Genomic DNA, 18,754 nt, shown 5'->3' on the forward strand with positions numbered 1-18,754 from the left:
GTCCCAAAAATAAATAAACGTTAAAAAAAAAAAAAAAAGATCCCAAAGAATTTCTTTTTTACTGTGTCATTTTGTAATGTAGCTTTTTAAAGAAGTATTTACTCATTATAAAAGCATTTAATTGCTATATATTTGTCAAGAAAATGACAAATCTCATTTGGTTGATTAATTTATTCAGTATTGGGTTAGTGGCAGTTAAGTGCTGGGATTACAAAGTTTAAGTACATAATTAGTGCTGTTGACCTGTCTAAATGTATAACAGGTTGAAAATTCCTCAAGATGACTCGAGTGTTCGTTTTTCTCTTGAAAATTAGGAGTTCTTGAAAAATAAATACACATTTGGTTCATTAGTGGGATTCTAGATTATAACATGTTGCATGTAAGCCAGTGCTTTGGGGAGCATGAAAACATGAGTATAGTTAGATCTTTTTTAAAAAGCCTGGACTTGGCGTGTGAAAAAACAAAGAACAAAACCCTGCAGAATTTTTAGATTCTAAGAGCAAGGAGAAAATCGTCTGGAGCAAAAGAGTTTTTAGACTTGCCATCAAAAGCACAGCCCATAATGGGGCGCCTGGGTGGCTCAGTTGGTTAAGCTACCGACTTCGGCTCAGGTCACGATCTCACAGTTTGTGAGTTCGAGCCCCACGTCAGGCTCTGTGCTGACAGCTCGGAGCCTGGAGCCCACTTCAGATTCTGTGTCTCCCCCTCTCTCTACCCCTCCCCTGCTCACACTCTGTGTCTCTCTGTCTCTCAATAATAAATAAACGTTTAAAAAAAAAAAAAAAAGCACAGTCCATAAAAGGATACATTGATCCTCATCGAAATTGTAAATGTTTGCTCTGTGAAAAACCCTGTTAAGAGGATGAAAGGGAAAGCCGCACACGGGGAGGAGGTATCTGCAAACCATGTATCCAACAAAGACTTGTATCCAGAACATACAGAGAAAGAATTGGGGCGCCTGGGTGGCTCAGTTGGTTAAGCATCTGACTTTGGCTCAGGTCTCGATCTCACGGTCCGGGAGTTCAAGCCCCGCATCGGGCTCTGTGTGGACAGCTCAGAGCCTGAGGCCTACTTCAGATTCTGTGTCTCCCTCTCTCTCTGCCCCTCCCCTGCTCATGCTCTCTCTCTCTCTCTCAAAAATACATAAACATTAAAAAAAAAAAAAAAAAGAACTATCAGAACTCAGCAGTTAAAAAATAATCCAATTAGAAAAGGGGCAGAATTCACGAACAGAGATTTCACCAAAAGATGAAAGATACACACGTGGCAAAGGAGCACTAGCAGGGCTGCTTGCCGATGTTCGTAAGAAATGCCAAGACCGCAGTGAGTATCCCCCGCACACCTATCAGAACGACTCCGATAATTAATAACACACGTGTTGGCAAGGCCGAGGAGAAACTGCCTCGCTCGTACGTTGCTGGTGGGAATGCAAAACAGTACGGCCCCTCTGAAGACCGGTACGGAAGTGTTTTGTTAAAGTGCACTTGTGATTACTCTCCAGCCCGGCACGTGCACTCCTGGGCTTTGCTCCTAGAGAGATGGAGACTTAACGTTTACACCGGTCTGTATGGGAATGTTCGTGGCAGGTTTATTCCCAATGGCCCCCAACTGGGAACGACTCAGCAATGCCCTTTAACAGGTGAAGAGTTAAACAGCCGATGGTACGTCCGGACCATGAGCGCTACTCAGGGACAGGCTAGGGGAGCAGCCTGCGTGAGCCTGCAGGGAATTATGCCGAGTGAAAAAAAGCTGATCTCCAAAGGTCACCTACTGTAGGATCCATTTCTATTACATTGTCTAAAGGCCAAAATAATAAAGACAGAGAACCAGGTTAGGGTTGCCAAGGGATTGGGCACAGGGATTCTAAAGGGGTCGCCCAACCGAGCCTCATAATGATGCTGTATGTGGTTGTGGAGGCGTGTGACAGAAATGCACAGAATGATCCATACACAAAGACATAAGAATGCGTGTAAAACTGATGACATCTGAATAAGGCTTGTAGGATGTGCCAGCGTCAGTTTTGAAATGTACTCTAGTTACCATAGTTACACAGTTTCCCTGTTGGGGGAACCGGTTGAAGGGTACATAGGAAGGATTTCCTGTATTTTTTTTTTTTTTTACAGCTTCCTGTATATTATTATAATGACTTCAAAATAAGAAGTTAATCCCCTCCACCCTCTACCCACCCCCCACAAGAGAAATAGAAATGTGTGGTTTTATCAGTGATGTGACTTTATGATTAAGTACCTCAAATTATTTAGAAAACTTCACTTCAAAATCTGTGTTCCTAACTGAACTAAGGTTAGAATTTAAGGTTTTCTGTTAGAATTACAACATGAAATACAACTGTGCTTTGAAGCTAAACAAGCAAGGAAAGAATTTCTTTATTTGCTTCATTTTAGAAAGAAGAAGTAAACGAATGTGGTGAAAGTATTGACAGAAATAATTTGAAACGGTCACAGAGCCATCTTCCCTACTTTGCTCCTAAGCCACCTCCAGACAGCGCAGTCATCAAAGCTGGGTATTGTGTGAAGCAGGGAGCAGTGGTGAGTACCTTACGAGAGTATGTGTAATAATGAAAAAATGAGTCTCTGTTAGCAAACTCTCAGCACACGAATCATTTGCTTTGTTTTTCGAGAGACCCAAAGGGAGCCATGAACGTGCTGAGGAGTCAGGAGGTAGAATAGGGGTGATTCTGTGTTATTTTCTTGGTCTGTGGGTGGCTGGGTAAGTTAGTGCTGATTACCACTGACCTTCAATTTTAGATGAGCTTTCCTAACACTTTAAATTTATTCCAGGAGGCTTTCCTATTGATTTTTCTCTCCCTTGGGAGTGGGTCAGAGAAAGAGAAGTCTAGCAGGGAGATATCAGGAAAAGAGGGGGCAAGGGAGTGGGGTATGGAAGGCCTGCTTACTCCATTTGGTGTTGGGCAGACCTTAGTCGAATTCTCTGTGACCTTGGGCTTTTCATTTACCCTCTCAGGCTCTCTGTTCCTTTTTAAGGAAAATTAGATTATAAAACCTACCATTTGGAGATACTTTGAAAGATGCAAATTAAGAGAGTATCTTAGCAGCACCTGGTCCTTCATAAGAGCTGTTAAGGGTTAGCTGGGTATTTCTCATCCAGCCAGACCCACAGCGGGAAATTGTAGGAAGGGCAAGTATGTTTACCAGTGTTTCCAAGGTTCCAGAGTACCTTTTTTTTTTTTCTTTCTTTTTTTTTTTTTTTTTTTTGAGAAAGAGAGAAACAGAGTGTGAGTGGGGGAGGGGCAGAGAGAGGGGGAGACACAGGATCCCAAGCAAGCTCCAGGCTCTGAGCTGTGAGCACAGAGCCCGACGCGGGGCTCGAACTCAGGAACGGTGAGATCACGACCTGAGTCCAAGTCAGACGCCTAACTGACTGAGCCACCCAGGCGCCCCCAGAGTACCTTTCTAAAATTTGTCATGCTTTACGTGAACCAAATCGTTAGCATTTTGTGAGAAGATAAACTTTGAAGTTTGAAAGTAAAAGTAAAAAAGTTTCTGTGAGTTAGGAAATACTTAAAACTCTGCCGGCAGTTCTGTTTGGCTTCACGTCCCTTTCTGGCAACGCTAATTAGCGTAGGTCAGCCGTGGACAAGTTCTTTTATCTCTAAGCTCCTGACCTTGAAGTGGAGGGAAGTGAAGGGGGGGCCGAGACTCACCCCTTGTAGCAGGTCTGCAAGGAACCTCAGAAGTTCCTCAGGCTGTGGCTCACTTGTGCTAATGAGGGCTTTTAGGGAGGGAGACCGTTCTTTCCTTCTGTTTCATTCCCAAGTCTAAAATAGCAACCCTTGGAGATACTGAAGTGCTTTCACAAAAACTGTATTTCAGTGACAAAACAAATATTTGTACAAAGTGGGTTCATTTTATTAAATATTTGTTGCTTTACTACTAAGCACAAAGTACCTGCAGAAAGATTCTTGCATTTTACAGATTTTACAGAACTTAATGTGGTTTAATAACATTTCCTGTGCTTGCTCTTGAACTCTTGATGACATTTACTTTGTGGGGTTGGGGGATGGGGAAGTGCTTTTTTTTTTTTTCTTTCCTAACTTTTAGAGCATTAAAAATAATGAAACCATATTCTGAAATTGTATGATACAACAAACTGAAGACTGGCCACCAAAGTTGAATTAGGAGTTTAAGGCCTGAGCAGTGGAAGAGATGATGTTTCATGTATTTCCTCACTAAGGGAGGGTAATGAGGTTTTTTAGGGCTTGACATTTCTGATTATGGGTTCATATCAGAATATGTAAGTGGCTATTAACATTTGACATTCTTAGAAACAGAAGTCTTATGTCTGTGTTCATCTCTGGTAGATGAAAAACTGGAAGAGAAGATATTTTCAATTGGATGAAAACACAATAGGCTACTTCAAATCTGAACTGGTATGTTGCTATGTCATGAATGTTGCTTTAAAATGTTTGAGAAGTATTATTCTGGTGATTGTGTGTGTGTGTAGTTTCTTGTCCTGTTTTCTATTTCTAAAATAATTCTGGTTTTGAGAAGCATATACAATTCAGTTTATTTGGTTGTGATGTCTTAATGGTAATTTTGTAAATAATATATCTTAAATAAAAAGATCATACCTTCAAAGGCGTTCCACCTTGAAAGAATTAAAAACATCAGAACTCCTTCACCTACCGATGTCCTCTGAAGGGCAGCTGGAGGAGATTGTAGGAAGAATTAAATCTCTAAAAGTCAACATTTTAACTCTGCATTTCTACCTTCTTTTCTCTGCCCTCTCTTGATAAATTTTTTTTTTCCTATTGTAGATTGACTTTTCAAGTTTTTTCGTATAAGACCTTTTTGTCTTGTGGGGTAGAATCAAGATTGAAATTCCCTCTTTCACTTGTTCGAGTAACATCCTTATTTAAAATATTCTTGTCACATAACCTGAGTTCTGCCGCAGATTGCTGGATAATTTGAATGCTTTTTTATTCCTTACATGTCTGTCCTACCTCCTTTTGTTTTATGGGACCTTTGAGTGGGGATCATATTCTTTATTTGAATGAAGACACCGGAACAGCACTATCTGGTAGAACTTTCTACACTGATGGAAATGGTCCATATCTTCACTGACCAGGTTTATTGGCTACATGTGGCTGTTGAATGCTGGAAATATGGCTAGTATGACTGGGGAACCTGCCTTTATTTCATTTTAAAATTAAAACTGATTATTCTTTAGTATTTTTTAATTTAAATAGTTATACATAGCTATTGGTACTATACTGGACAGCAGAGTACTTAGAGAACAGGAAAGGACTATTTTGCGATTCATCTCAGGTGTCTGTTCTTCTGGGAAGCTTTTGAACTCTGCCTTCTCCTTACACACCACGGTTCCTGAAGTCCACTTCTATCATAATACTTCCGGCTGCGTTTTGTCATTGTATGCATACTTGTCTTTAGCAGTTGACTCTATGAGCTTCTTGAAGGCAAAGATCTCTTTTATACCCTTTTATGAACACAGCACCTGATACTTGGTAGATAATCAAGAAGTCTTTTTGAATGAAGGAAAAAATGGCATAGCACAGCAAGAATAGCCATTTTAGCACAGGGACCTTTCTCAGACGTCCAATTCGAAGAGCCTCAGCGGGAAGTAGTAGTTACGTGGCTCAAAAAGTGTCAGACGTGGTGTCTCAGAAGGCTGCACGTTAGCTTGGTTAGTAGGTTGATTCATTGCTTTAATTAATGATCGTACTCTTGGGGAGAGTCATTGATGCAACAGACATTCATTGAGCCCTCCGTGGCTCTGGCACACTGTTCCGGGAACTGGGAATAGAGAGAACAGCAGCGATGTTCTGGCCTTTTTCAGGAGTTCAGTTGTGCCAGAGAAATTGACATGCCCCCCTGTCACCCACAGTAATTATGAGACAAGAACTATTACGGAAATACTTGCTAAATTTTGAAAACCTGCATGTAGACGTTATGCTATAAAATTTGAGATGAGAGAATACTGAACTAACAAAGGAAGCAGGGAGATTATGCCATGTGTATTTAGGAATGTGTTAAGCACTTAGAAAACTCAGATACAGCTGGAAACTTTAAACATATTATAATTACTTACCTTTATCAATAACTCAGGGGTACATTCCCCCCACATGTAACATTTCTGAACGGCTGTCTTAGCTGCGGGGGAGGGGCAGTCAGGCAGCAGCTGTGGGGTAGTTGTCTTTGCTTCGTGCGCACAGCACCTCTGGGTAAGATCGGAAAACACCGGCACCAAAACCCGCAGAAGAGGGTGCTGGCAGCTTGCAAGAGAATCTCAGGGACACGGTAGAACGTTCTTAAGAAATGCTTCATCCCCTTCACTCTTTTTGACACAGAGAATGGTATGGAGTGAAAAACATTGACATTGATGGCTCTGAGTCAAAAAGTGATTCAGAAGAGGTGGAATCCGAATGTGAAGTTTTAAAAAAACCTTAGTCACTTTACTTTTGCTTATGTACCTATATATGCTCAAGAACGATAAATGATAGAAGTTGATGTTTAGAGTACAAACGGGCTCTTTTATGAAACGTTTTGATCATTAGAAGTTTAAACATACAGTAGATAGAATAGTATCCTGAACCCCTCTTATCAACACATGGCTGGTTTTCTTAGGTACCACCACCCACTTCCCCTTTATATTTTGAAGTAAGTCCTAGACATATTATTTCATCTGTAATTACTTTAGTTTGTTTTTCTAAGAGATAAGGAGTTAAAAACTTTTTCAGTAGGTATGAAGGATTTAAGTGTATACCTGAAAACCTGGAGAAAGTATTTGTAATATGTATCAAGGATAAAACATTGATATCCCTAAAGAACCTTAAAAATTGAGGGATTCTTCCTTACCCTCTGCCCTCTTTCCTCCCAAACAATTAAGACCTAAAATTTTTAGGTGAGGCAGATCGGTGTAGGCGTTCATGTGGTGGGACAGGGGCGCAAGGAGCTACAGTAGCCTGGGTGTGGGCAAGGAACCCAAGAAGGACGAGGAGGCTGTCCTCTTGGAGGATTAGCCCAACATGGAGTAGGGGGAAGAGGGTATTCAGATTGGGAAGAGGGTGGTGGCAGAGACGGGAGGATGTTTACATATACACTTGATAAAATAAGTAAATATGTTAGGGATCATAGAAGCCTAGTTTCTCACTGTCCAAAAAGGGAGTAACAAATAAGGAAAAGGAGAAGACTTTTTGCATTAGGTTGGAATTCAATGTATCGATGTGAGCACTTAACATATACAGGTAGATGTAGAATTAAACAGAGCTATAAACGTATTCATGGGTTTACGTATATATGCATATAATATACTTCCTAGCTCCATGCAACTGGAAAAAAACCCCACCATTTTCCGTGGAAAGAAACCTGGGCTCTTGGAGAAATGGCAAGACTCCAAAGCTGAAACAGTAGAAATAAATAAAAAATAAGCCTGGAATGTCTCGTATCGGAAAACAGAGTGCTCACAGAATGCTAAGGACATGACGGAAGGACCCAGAATCCAACTTGAAAACAGCCGCCCTTGCCAAATTTGGGGGATTATTTTAGGCATCAAAATAAGTAATGATGGTAACAGATTATTGCCCTTTGAATAAAGTGGAAATCCATGAACCCACACGGGAGAAATGGGTGGATGCATGAGTATACACGTGTGTGTGTGATGAGGAACCAGAGGGCACATAGTTTCAAAGTCCCCATCCGCAAAATGCACATTAAGTACAAAAAGGGAAATGGTAACTTTATAGCGATAAAGATACCACTGGTAGATACCACTCTAAACAGGTGACCAGATGATTCAAGTGGACTTGTCAGTGATGAGATGAATTAAAATTACTTCCCGTTTGACAGGATAGCTCGAGAAGGTTGCTGCCTCCTTTCTGTGACGTTCCTGCCAAAGATGCCTGACCTGAATCTGATCCTGATGAAGGATCAGACACACCCAAGTCAGGGACTTTCTCCAGAATGACTGCCTTGGAGCCTTCAGGAGAGTCAAGACTGTGGGAGTTAGGGACAGAATGACTGAAGGAAAGAAAGATATGACAAGTACATGCAGTCAGCGATTCTGAACTGAATTATTTTGCTTTAATAAAAGACACTTGGGGGACACCTTCCTGATTTTGATGGTTGTGTTGTGATAACATAAAAGGATGTCTTTGCGGGAAATACACACTAAAGGGCCTCGGGGGCCAGGTCAGCAACTCACTCTGAAATGGTTCCGGAGAGTCAGGTCTTTGTGCTATGTTTTCAACCTTTGTCTAAGTTTGTGGTTGGCTCAAAGTTTACAGAGAGAGAAAACCAAGGGGAAAGTATCCAGTAGAAAAATGAGGAAAAGACATGAATAGACAGTTCCTTTATAAAGAAATTAAAATGGTCTTTAAACATATAAAAGATATTCAGTATCACTCGTAATTAGAGAAGCACACATTAAAACCTCACAGGAGTATTACTTCTCATGTATCGTGAGAAAGCCATGGCGGAGTGAAGAGATGAGTGGTCTTCTTCCCCCCAAAGCAAGTATAAACGCTATTCTTCAACAGGAACCGGGAACATTGGAGAGATGGCTGATGTCAGAGGTGGGACAGGCACAGGAAGAGCTGGGCCCGGAAGATCCAGTTGTGACAGAAGATAAGGAAGTGGCTCAGCGAATGATGGGGACGTGACAGAAGGACACAACCAGCTTGAAGGGGCTCCCAGTACCCAAAACTCATATGGTTTGAGCACCAGAGTAAAAAATGATAGTAATGGATTACAGCCCAGAGAATAAAACAAGCCAAATAAGTAAACGGAGAAAGAAAAGCATTTCCGTAGAGTAAAATTCCAACTAATACATGAATTGATGGGGCTGGAGACAAATCACCATTTGGCAGCTACTACAGTAATGATGGTTTCGGGCAAGAATTTTCGAAGCTTGGTAAAATTAGCGGGCAAAACGATGGGAAAAGTGGGTATTCCGTAGGCTTCGGGTGTCTCCCCACAATATGTTTAATAATGGCAAAGGAGAAAAGGGTAACTTTCTAGTGACTGCAAACACGGCCTTACGAGATGAGGTGTAACACCCTACTAATGGGACACACCCCTCTCACGCGCTCCCTGAGAATGATGCCCCGAGAAGAACGAAGTGCATCTGTAGTTTCCCCGCCAAACTGCATAGCCTGAATCCAAGCATGGTTAACATCATACAGAGCCAAATTAAGGGACGTTCTACGAAACAACTGGCCTGGACTCTCGAAAACTCTCAAGGTTGAAAGGGGGGGGGGTGGGGGGAAGGCCTGCAGAACTATTCCACAATAAAGGACACAAAGAGACAGGACCACTAAATACAAGGTCTGATTCCAGATTGAACTCTGGAGCAGCAAATCTGTAGTTTTCCTTTTTATGTTAAGGATACTGCTGGGCAATTAATGAGATGTGAATACGGTTTTTAGATAACCGGATTGCGTCAGTGTGGAGTTTTTGGGTTCTGTGACTGTACTGTAGTTACGAAAGAAACATCCTTGTTTTAGGAAATATACACTAACATATTTAGTAGTAAAGCACATATCTATGATTTGCCTTCAGACATTTCAGGAAAAATATATACACACATACCATAGTCACATACATGAACACAACAAGCAGAATGATTTAACAAACGTGAAATTTTAACATCTTGGAAAATGGGGTGCGATGTGTACAGAAATTCTTTGTGCTATTTTTGTAAGTCTTTAATAGTCTGAAATTATTTTAATTTTTTTTTTATTCTTGAGAGAGAGAAAAACAGAGCATGAGTGGGGGAGGGGCAGAGAGAGAGGAAGACCCCAAATCCAAAGCCGGCTTCAGGCTCTGAGCTGTCAGCACAGAGCCTGATGCGGGGCTTGAACCCACGAACGGTGAGATCATGACCTGAGCCAAAGTCAGACACTTGACCACCTGAGCCACGCAGGCACCCCTATAGTTTGAAATTATTTTATTTTATTATTTAAAAAAAAATTTTTTTTTGTAACGTTTTTTTTTTAATTTATTTTTGAGACAGAGAGAGAGCAGAGCATGAACAGGGGAGGGTCAGCGAGAGGGAGACACAGAATCTGAAACAGGCTCCAGGCTCTGAGCTGTCAGCACAGAGCGCGACGCGGGGCTCGAACTCACGGACCGCGAGATCATGACCTGAGCCGAAGTCGGCCACTTAACTGACTGAGCCACCCAGGCGCCCCAGTCTGAAATTATTTTAAAAATGAACCATTTTGTAAAACTTAAGGACTGGTGATTTTTTAAAGTGTTCAGCCGTGCTTTAATTTTTTCTTAGGGCTGCATCAAATAATGGCACTTTTTAATCTTACAGTGTGATACTCGGTGAAATATGGCATATAGTATTTCATGGCACGTGTAGTATAAACAGGCTTTTGGGAACTAGTTGTGCCTTGTGTCTAGTTTTGTGACCTTGGGGTGAGGTACTTAATTAACGTGTGAGGCTCCGTTTCCTCAGGTGGATAGGAGTGCGTGTACTGTGGGGTTGTAGAAAGTTGAAGTGAGCTAACATGCTTAAAAGCTAGCGGATGTCCTGGACTTAGTAAAAGTTCAGTAAATTGTGCTTGTTAAAATAATGTATTCATATAAAAGTGATATACCTAAAATGACAAATTTAACTCCGAGAAGCTGGGTATTTGCTACTGTGGTGCCTTCTACCTCAAAATAACATTCCAGAAGAGGAAGTCTTCTACTTACGGGGTCTGGAAGGGTCCACTGGGGGAAAGTCTGATGATTTCATGGCTTTTAATAAGCTACGCTGTCATTAAGGCCAGAAATAATGTGAATACGGGTTATGTGCCAGTTTCTGTGTTTCAGACCACAGTGTGCATAAGGTTATTCAGTATTTGAGCTGTTCTGATGCTGGATGGTTCAGGAAGGTAGATTTACGTCTCAGATGTGCTTCATAGAGATCTCCAAGTAAGACAAATAATCCTTAAAAGGACTTTAAGAATATACATCATGTGTCCGTGTGTTTTTTTTGCCAGGAAAAGGAACCTCTCCGCGTAATACCACTTAAAGAGGTTCATAAAGTCCAGGAATGTAAGCAGAGGTAAGTAAGCACCTGCTGTCACTTAGTGCCTGCCGCAGCACTCTAGCACTCAGCAGGGCTTTAGTTTGGTTGGTGTGTACAGGTGATGTTTTCCTGGGTTATTTGTAGCATTACTTTTAACTCTTCCTAGTTGGGATATGCCAGGACTTACAAAATCCTCAAAGTATTGAGATATTTTTTTGTTTCATTTGAAAACTAAAAATTAGGCTTATTAACGGAAAGGAAAAATTTTTAACATGAACAACTTCTATCATATTTGACAGATTGATGTATTAGTAATTTAAGTATTTTGAAGTTGCTTCAGGATAGAGCTTTATAAGAAAATGTGGTAACTGTGCAGTGTTTCTTTGAGCAAACTGATTTATTCACAGCTGAAAACTTTGGATTTTAAACTTCTTTTATGAACCTCTTCTAAAAATACATATAACATATAAAATATGTAAAATTAATGCAAAAATAAATTGGAAAAGATGATTTGGTTTTGCTAAGTTACATCAACATTTTATCTGTTTATTTTCTTATTGACATATATTTGGTACTAGATGAATGAGTGAAAGAAAAACTATCAAACAACTGCTATTTAAGTGCAATTGGACGTTTGTTTTTGTTAACAGTGACATAATGATGAGAGACAATCTCTTTGAAATTGTAACATCGTCTCGAACTTTCTATGTGCAGGTGAGAGTCTTCTTTGGAGATTATAGATCCTCCTAACAAGAGATTAATAATTTTAGAGGTGACATGAACATAAATAAATTTACTGCTTATGAGGATAAGGAAAAATATGACAACTGTAATTCACAACTTAAAAAAATGTTATACATAAAATTATCGGTAGGTCATATGTTCAGCAGATAGGGGTACTCTTGGCTATGAATTCGTAGAGTAGAATTAGGTAGTATTTATGGGAAGGGAAATGCTGTTTTAACGTAGATGCTAACTTTCAATTTGGATTATTTTTGCACGTGTTGTAGAATTTTGACTGCATCATTTTTGGTAATTTTAGAAATGGGACTGAAAATACCCACAATAAAAGGAGACCGTAGATCTCACCAGTGGTAGATAGGCATCTTGTATTTAAGTTTAAAATACTCTTTTTAGTGTATTATTTAGATTGGAAGTTTTTCTTTTTTTTAAAGAACATTTGTTTTTGTTTTATAAAAGCTACATATAATTATTGCAGAAAACTTGGAAAATATAGAAAGATATGAAGAAAGGGGTAGTTTATAAAACACACAGAATCCCACATTCAGGAAACCATTCTTATTATAGTGCCTTTTTTAAAGGCGTATATTTTTATAGCAAGTGGGGTCATACAAAGCACACGCAGTTATATTCTATTTAATATATTATAGTCATTTTTTTCCACATCATTAAAAATTCTGTAAAAACTTTTTAGAACTGCACCATACTCTATTATATGAATGCTCCACAGTTAACCTCTTTCCCTGCTACTCTGTTACTGATTATTTTTGTAGTTTTGTGTATTTACTATTATAAACAATGTGAGGATGAACATTTTTGTGCTTAACTTTGCCTGGATTTCTTCTATAGGTTAAGTTTCTAGATCAAGAATAACCGTCAGAACATAAAACCTTTTTAAACCCCCTCTTTTGCCAGATTGATTTCTAGATTTTTGCTTTACCTTTGCCTGCTCTGGGTTTTTCCTTTTAAAAGTCCTTATTAAAATCATTGGTTTGCAAGTATTCTCCTGTAGCTTAAAAGTTTTGAACAGAAGTAAAGGGAGGTATCTCTACACCCTTCTTAGGTTTTGTTTGGTTGGATTTAAAGTCATAATAAGGTTTTAATTCACGTTGGAAAGCAAGGTCCTGTCAAGGAATATGATACTTTGGAATATGACCACCAAAACTACTTTCAGTAGTTAGTGTAGTACTAGAAATGATCTCTAGAAAAATAATACATAAACTTATGTCAAATGGCTTTTTAACTCCGCAGTTACATAAATACTCTTGTAGCAGAGTCAGACGATATAGCAGTAGATAGAGCAAAATGAGAAGCTTTGTCTTTGACTTCTTCCTCTCGTTTTCTCTCCAGAAGTATTCATATTGACTTTCTGATGTGTCTGATCTTAAAGCATCAAGTGCCCAACTTATGTCTCTGTAATAACTTACCCGGCAAAACCTGACTTAAAAAAGTGACTCTCAAAGTTTTTGGAAACCATTGCCTTGGAATGATTTTGTTGTTGACACTGTAATTTACCAACATGAATACGTTGGATTTGTAGATGTAGGAGCTGATTTGGGGGACGAATTGACTGAATGAGTCCTTTCTTTCCCTTAGGCTGATAGCCCTGAAGAGATGCACAGTTGGATTAAAGCAGTCTCTGGTGCCATTGTAGCACAGCGGGGACCTGGCCGATCAGCATCTTCTGTATGTTTCCTGTTCTCTGGGGTGATACTCCCTAGGGTCCCCCCCCACCATCCTGTCGAGTTATTTTCCTTCCTCTCCCCCTAATCCTTCTGGTTTCTTTCTGTATTGAGATTTATTTGCATGTTGACTTTCGTACCAATTGGACTTGCAAAAAAATAATGCATTTCTAATTTAATGCTTCCTTGTAGTGTTATGTATATATAACTTTCTGTGCATTGTATTGTCTTAAATGCACAAGCAGGGCAGCTAAAGAATGAACGTTTCCTTGCTTTGTTTTAGGAGTTCTTACTTGTCAGTAGGTCTGGATTTGTTACAACTTGACAAGTTCTCAGTACGGGATGTGGCCTAATCCTGTAAAGTGCCTTAAATTGTAGCATAACACAGTTTGGTGAAAGTCTCCCATTTCTCCTCTACTGCCTCGAATTTCAGTTAAGGTGTTTTTGGCTTACTAGCACCATAAGGCCGTTGAATGGAGCAGCTGGAACCCGAAATACAACTTCGTGTTCTCCGTCACTATTTTCCGTTGCGTGTCCTCGTTCTCATTTCCTGGTAGAGTAATTTAGAAGCCCGCTGCTTTTCACTATCAGAATTGTCTCTGTGATGATATGAGAGTAAAACTGAAATGTTAAACATTCTCAGAAATAACAAGAAAAATGTTTTTAATTTTTAGTTTATCACGTTCAGGTACATCGTAGGATAAGATTTGGCTGTAGGGCACTTTGGTCACTGCTTTCATCTGAAAACACAAATATTCTACTGAGGAATAGAAAAAAACATTTTAAGTGTCTTGAAATGTAGCACTTCTGTCCACAGAATGTAGTCTAACATGTAGCATGAAAGCCTGATATTACCTTTTACGGGTTCATTGTAAATGCCAGATATTCTGCGCTTTTGGTATTTTTCTGGTAGTTTCCTGGTAGTGATAAACTACAGATCGGTAAAAACAAATCCACGTTTCTCATTTCTTAAATGAGTCTCCTTATATCCTTTCTGGAATATCTTAGAAGTCACTTTCATACCTGTTAATTTTGTAACTGCCTGTGCTTTATGTGACCTTTTCAGCAGCCCAATATGAGACTCTCTGCAAAAACACTGTCTGTGGGGAAACAGGGAAACTTGGAGAAGGGCACTTGTGTTTTGTGCTTTGTGGTGGGGGCGAAGTGGACTCTCTAGCTGTAACTGTCAGCAGAACTTTCTCTTTTCCTCCCTCTCCTCAGTATAGGTTAACTCTAATCTTAGCTTTGCACTGTGTTCCAGATGCGGCAGGCCAGAAGGCTGTCGAATCCTTGTATACAGAGGTATACATCAAGAACTGGTGAATGCAGCACGTATGTGGGCTCTCACGCAAACGTGCCTTCTTACTAGAGGGCCCGGACTTACTCACTACTCACAACTGATCGTAGAAAGTTGAGTTAACCAAACTGCCTTTTGCAGTTATCGTAACTGACTTTGTCAACACTAACGCAAACTATTTCCCTCTGGTCATCCGGTTGGATACGTATATTTAAACAACAACGAGAAAAGATAAATCATGAAAGAGCAATAGAACCTTACTAATTGAACAAGTCGCATTAAGCTGTCCTAAAAATTAATTTACCGAATTGCCACAAGTTTCAACTTCTGTATTTTATGTATTTTGAGATTTTTGATGCCACACCACTGCACTGCACCCCTGTTCTAATAATCTATGCAAACTCATGCACGCTTATGCATTGGATAAACTCCACGTTACTGTAGTTTGCATGGCATTTTCAATCTCAGGTGAAATTTAGCCAGCTCGTGGGAATCTAGAGTGTTTTGTGAACTTGTAGCGCTTTGTTTTCAAAGCCGCGAGTGTCATACATGAGCACAGCACACCGGGAACTACATGGCAATGCATTTGGAACGGTCCTATTTAAGGATATCTTAAGTTAGAAGCGAGTGGGAATTAAGAGTCACAACTGACCGTTATTTCGCCACAGATTTAATGAATGATTAAATATGTACCCTTTGCTGCCATTAAAATCTCAAGCCATGAGAATCAAGGACGTGTTCAAAACTGAATAAATACAGTTAAGAGGAAGTGGAAAGGCGGCACAATTATCTGCTGCCGTGAAACTCAGGGCAGAAAAATGAAGGTTGGTCAGACTGCCAGACAGAATCGTAGGCTTGAAAAATAGTGAGTTCTGCTTATTAAAAAAATAGGGCCTTTCATTTTTATATCCTGCATTTTTATTTTTTATCTTTCTAAAATACGTGGGACGATCCCTAGTGTTGATCGAGAGACTAGAACACACTCTTACGTGACCCAACGCCACAGGGCCCTCTCACACACCCGCTCAGCCGCGGCTGCAGCGCCGCATTCCGGTGCAGGCCGACCGAGGCTTCGAGTGGCAGAGCTTTGGTGACAGAACTGGTTTCTTAGTGGAAATGGTTGTGGACTGTCCTTGCTTTAACCTCACTCCTAAAAATGCATTGCTTTGGGAAGGAACGTGCACACGTTTGCTGCATGGCTCATGCTTCTGCTCCGTGTGTGTGTGTGTGTGTGTGTTTTGTTTGTTTTTCAGAGAGTAAAGTCTCACGCTGAGTTACTAACTCCGTCGTTAATGTTTGACTGTGTCTGACGGCCTGTCCTCTTTCCAGGAGCATCCCAGCTGTCCTCCAGACCCCAAGCACCCTTTCCGCTCTGCCAGCGCCGCAGCCCCCGCCTCCCTTTGCACGGCCTCTCGCAGCAACTCTTTGGTCTCAAGCTTTACCGTGGAGAAGCGAGGATTTTACGAATCTCTTGCCAAGGTCAAGCCAGGGAACTTCAAGGTCCAGACTGTCTCTCCAAGAGAACCAGCTTCCAAAGTGACTGAACGCGCTCCGCTCAAACCTCCAAGTAAAACTGGCCCTCAGGATAAAGATTGTGACCCGGTGGACTTGGATGATGCAAGCCTTCCGGTCAGTGACGTGTAAGACGAAGCACGCGGGCCCCCCCCCCCCCGCCCCCCTCCGCCTCCCCAGCCCCTGTTTCCTCTCACGAGACTTCTAGCCAAAGATGATAAAGGGTGAAATGGTTTTTAATACATAGATTATACTGCCTCTTAGATGTACTCTTCATAAGCTGGTAAACCAAGGATCTTGGGAGTGGCCAAACGAAATGTAATTTCCTTAAAACAAAACAAAACAAAACACAACGAACGAACGAAAGAAAAAACCTAAGTGTTTCAGTATCAACTGTCTGAAGCTTCGTGTGCTCTCGCTTGGGTGATGAAAATGTGTGCGTGGTATTTTTTTTCCTAGGGAATTTGACAATTTAAATGTTTCACCACGTAAAACATTAAAAATGCTTATTAATTATTTTGGTTGTTTTTAAAATGCTACTTTGACTTCCTATTAGATGCTTGATATTTACACATTCTTATTGGTTAATATTATTGAATGAAATATGGTCAGACTAAGATAACTGAAATCATGATGTCTGTGGTGCTGTAAAATTTATACTACGACGTGGACAGTTTGGAAATGATCACCAATTTTGATGCTCTGGTTATCAAGGTGAGTAGCAAGTTTTGCCGCAGAGATTATCACCGGACCGTTTAGCGAGGGTTGGAGGTTGCCCAAGGGGGGGTCGGGGGGGGGGGTGGAAACTAATTCAGACAACTGTATCTTGGACATGTGTTTGAAAAAGCTTAGGACCTTAAGCAGTCATTGCTTTATGAAATGGTAAAAATGACTTGGTGTGAAATTTCTGGGAGATCTGATTTTCTTATCAAGGTTTTATAAATAGTTCTTCTTTCTATATTTGGATCAGTGAAAGACTGTGAGTTTGTATGTGAAGACATAACTGCCCTTAGTCATGCCTCTCCTTTTTGTCACTAATCACATTCAAGTGCCTGTGTTTTCTCATCTTGCCTGAGAACGTTGTCAGATGAACGTGCTCAAAAGTCCTATGTGATTGGTTTTAAACATTGAGATAAAATTAATTGTCAGTAGCATAGTTTTTTGTGTTAAGTAAGATATCATCTTATGTTTGAGATGCCAGAATGCTTTTATTCTACTGCCTGTGCAATATTCGTGTTTTAAAACACACATCTGAGTATACATTTAATCACGGGGACGTCATCAGTGTCAGCACCGCTCTGAGAAATCCTTAGTTTCAAGTGTTGAATAATAGACGAGTTGGAGGTATCGTCTTTATGGTTGATTCTTAAACGTTTGCTTGAAGAGAATAGTCTTGAATCTCACATGCTGCTGTTTTTATGATTCTTTGCCATCTTACTGTGCTGTTTTGTTTCGGAATTCATACGTGTCACTGTTTCCCCTTTTCATTTTCTAAGATGACTCTTGTTTGAGAAAGAGAGGGAGAGATTTCCTGCTCCAGCAGTGGGGTCCAGAGTTTACTCTTTATTGCATTGGCATTGTCATAGAATCCGTTTAAAAATCCAAACGCGTCAAGTGCGCCACTCAACTTTTTTTACTCATAAGCTAATATTTTGAAAAGGCACATTTCGATTGTTTCCTTTTTTGCAGCTATATTCGAAAACGGTAGAATGGAAAGGTTTTAAGTAGTTGTCACTTTTTCTGATGATGTGCCCATGTCAGTGGCTCTTTTGAAGGTTACTCTTTCATGAACATACCTAAGAAGTCTTGTGTAGACAGTTTGCAATATTCAGGAGCCTAACGCTTTTTTCTTTGGTACAGCTTCTACGTTGCATGTTTATTTTAGCATATTTTGGTATTGGTAATTTGATATATTTCATAGTGGCAAAATATTAGCTCTATTTTGGGACTTTTTATAGAACTACCCCTCATATTCAGTAGCGTAGGAAAATGTTCTTGTGATTGTCAGGGTCTCCTAATATTTATCTCAATACTTTTATAATTCTATGAAAATTATTTAATTATTTTAAAACTTATACTTTTCTTGTAAATATGTCACATCTGACTTGTCAGAAAATTACTTTGAATACCTTAATATTTGCTGCTTTTTTTTTCTGTATATAGAACACGTCTTCTTTCAGAATGGGAATATACACGTGCTTCCCAGTGTTTACTTTTATGTTTGCTACTTTATAATGTCAAACTGGTATGAACACTGTAATGATTTGAAAATAAACTTCAAATTCTAACTTACTTCTCGTTCGGTTTGGTTCAGTTTCTGATGTGAACAGGCAACCAGAACTAGTACAAAATCCGTTTGGTTAGTTGACTTGAATTTCCACGTTTAAGGACCGAGTAACTATTTGGTGGCCTTTGGAAGGCACAGCTGGAATGAAAGTTGCACGAGAAAAGATGATTGTTTTGGGGAAAAAGAGCCTGATTATTTTGCTTACCTCAAACAAAAGAA

At 40.0% G+C, this 18,754-nt stretch overlaps 1 protein-coding gene across 6 annotated transcripts in view; it reads left to right on the forward strand.

The window, feature by feature from the left end:
• PLEKHA1 (pleckstrin homology domain containing A1) overlaps nt 1–18,540 on the forward strand; it is a 57,907-nt gene extending 39,367 nt beyond the window's left edge. For 3 of the 6 annotated variants that reach the window (XM_047825119.1, XM_047825120.1, XM_047825123.1), the window contains 6 exons: nt 2,403–2,546; nt 4,340–4,408; nt 10,988–11,052; nt 11,667–11,730; nt 13,354–13,443; nt 16,066–18,540. In XM_047825119.1, coding sequence (XP_047681075.1) covers nt 2,403–2,546; nt 4,340–4,408; nt 10,988–11,052; nt 11,667–11,730; nt 13,354–13,443; nt 16,066–16,380 — 747 coding nt within the window. In that variant the 3' untranslated portion in view covers nt 16,381–18,540. Of the gene's footprint in view, nt 1–2,402; nt 2,547–4,339; nt 4,409–10,987; nt 11,053–11,666; nt 11,731–13,353; nt 13,444–14,700; nt 14,742–16,065 lie in introns of all 6 variants that reach the window. The other 3 variants (XM_047825121.1, XR_007145311.1, XM_047825122.1) reach the window with 3 other exon arrangements.
• The last annotated feature ends 214 nt before the right edge of the window (nt 18,541–18,754 follow it).

This window comes from Prionailurus viverrinus, chromosome D2 (genome assembly GCF_022837055.1).
Source record: "Prionailurus viverrinus isolate Anna chromosome D2, UM_Priviv_1.0, whole genome shotgun sequence".
Lineage (NCBI taxonomy): Eukaryota > Metazoa > Chordata > Mammalia > Carnivora > Felidae > Prionailurus > Prionailurus viverrinus.